General features: G+C 65.9%; 1 protein-coding gene across 1 annotated transcript; it reads left to right on the plus strand.

The window, feature by feature from the left end:
* Positions 1-149: 149 nt before the first annotated feature.
* LOC105571181 lies at positions 150-1,022 on the plus strand (the record flags this gene model as incomplete). Its single annotated transcript, XM_012028656.1, has 1 exon — positions 150-1,022. A coding segment is annotated over one exon (873 nt), but the record flags the coding sequence as incomplete, so codon positions are not given.
* Positions 1,023-1,313: the final 291 nt, after the last annotated feature.

Genomic DNA, 1,313 nt, shown 5'->3' on the forward strand with positions numbered 1-1,313 from the left:
CTCGGGCCGCGGCCGACGTCCGTGGTCATGTCTCGCGGTCGGTCGTGGCCCGGAGGGGGTATACCCCGGTCGGCGGAGCCCTGCACGGAGTGAGAATTGATTCTCTTATGGCGAACAATAAAAATTCTTTTTTTTTTAAACCTGGGGAGGAGGAGGGAGAGGGCACGCAGCCGCGTACACCAGCGGCGGGCGTGGAAGGAGGGGTACAGGATGGCGAGACGCCCTCCCAACAGCCTGGGCCGTCAGGGCTGCTTGGCCCCACGGTCGTGGGCGTAGAGAAGGTGTCCCTGGACATTGGAGGGCGCGGGGCCTGGAAGCCCGGCCCCAAGTCCTCCAAGGTCCGGGATAAGAGGAAAAAGGATGCCCGCCGGACCATGTCGGACCCTCAAGTCCGGGATGATCCGGAGGACACGGAGGGGGACTCGACAGCCCTTGCGAGCAAGATAAGCAAGAGGTCCAAAGGGTCCCCCTCCCCGAGGAACACCGAAGGGGAGGGGACCGCGCGAAGCGAGGACTCCGAGGCCTTCGCGACGGACGACGCGGCCAGCGCAGTGGACCCCGAGGGGGACGATGGCTCCGATGGGAGTACCAAGTCCCACACGTCCCGCTCGGGGGCCACGAAGAGGAGTCGGAGCGGCGGGAGGGGGAAGGGCGCGAAGGTGGCCCGCCCCCCCGACAGCTCCAGCGGGGAGGAGGAAGACCCCCCTGAAAAAAAGGATGGCCGGGGCAGGCCCGGTACAACGGGGGAGGGCATCGCGGTACGCGCCCGCAAACAAGAGAAGGCCCTCCAGGGGGATTACGATCCCCCAAAGTATAAGGCCGCGATGCAGATGAAGAAGAGGGAGATGGAGGAGCAAATCCCCCAGCTCCCCACCCGCGATATAGTGGCGCGCGTCTTGGAGCACGCCAGCGGGATTGACTACGCGGTGAGTGTCAGCAGGAATTTGAGAAGGGATCTTGCTGCCCAGATAAGGAACGGGGCCTTGTTTACCAAGGTCGCCGTCGACGCCCTCTCGACCAGGGTGAGTGGGGAGAGGAACGAGAGGGAGGAACGTATGAGGGAGGAGATCATGGCCCTCAAGGCCATGGTCTCCGACCTCCTACGGGCGGCGAAGGAGGCTGAGGACCGGGGGAAAATGCCGCCCCCCCCTCGGTCCCCCGCCGACGGGACGGCGCGCCACTCCGCCGGAGAAGAGGGCGGGAGGGGAGGAGAGGATGAAGCTCGATGACACCGAGCTGCCGGACGATCCTCCCCCCGTCGGGGAGACGGCGGGTCCCCCGTCCCCGGAGAGGAAAACCTGGGACGTTGTCAC

This window comes from Vollenhovia emeryi, unplaced genomic scaffold (assembly GCF_000949405.1).
Source record: "Vollenhovia emeryi isolate VEMERY1.0 unplaced genomic scaffold, V.emery_V1.0 DF949623.1, whole genome shotgun sequence".
Lineage (NCBI taxonomy): Eukaryota > Metazoa > Arthropoda > Insecta > Hymenoptera > Formicidae > Vollenhovia > Vollenhovia emeryi.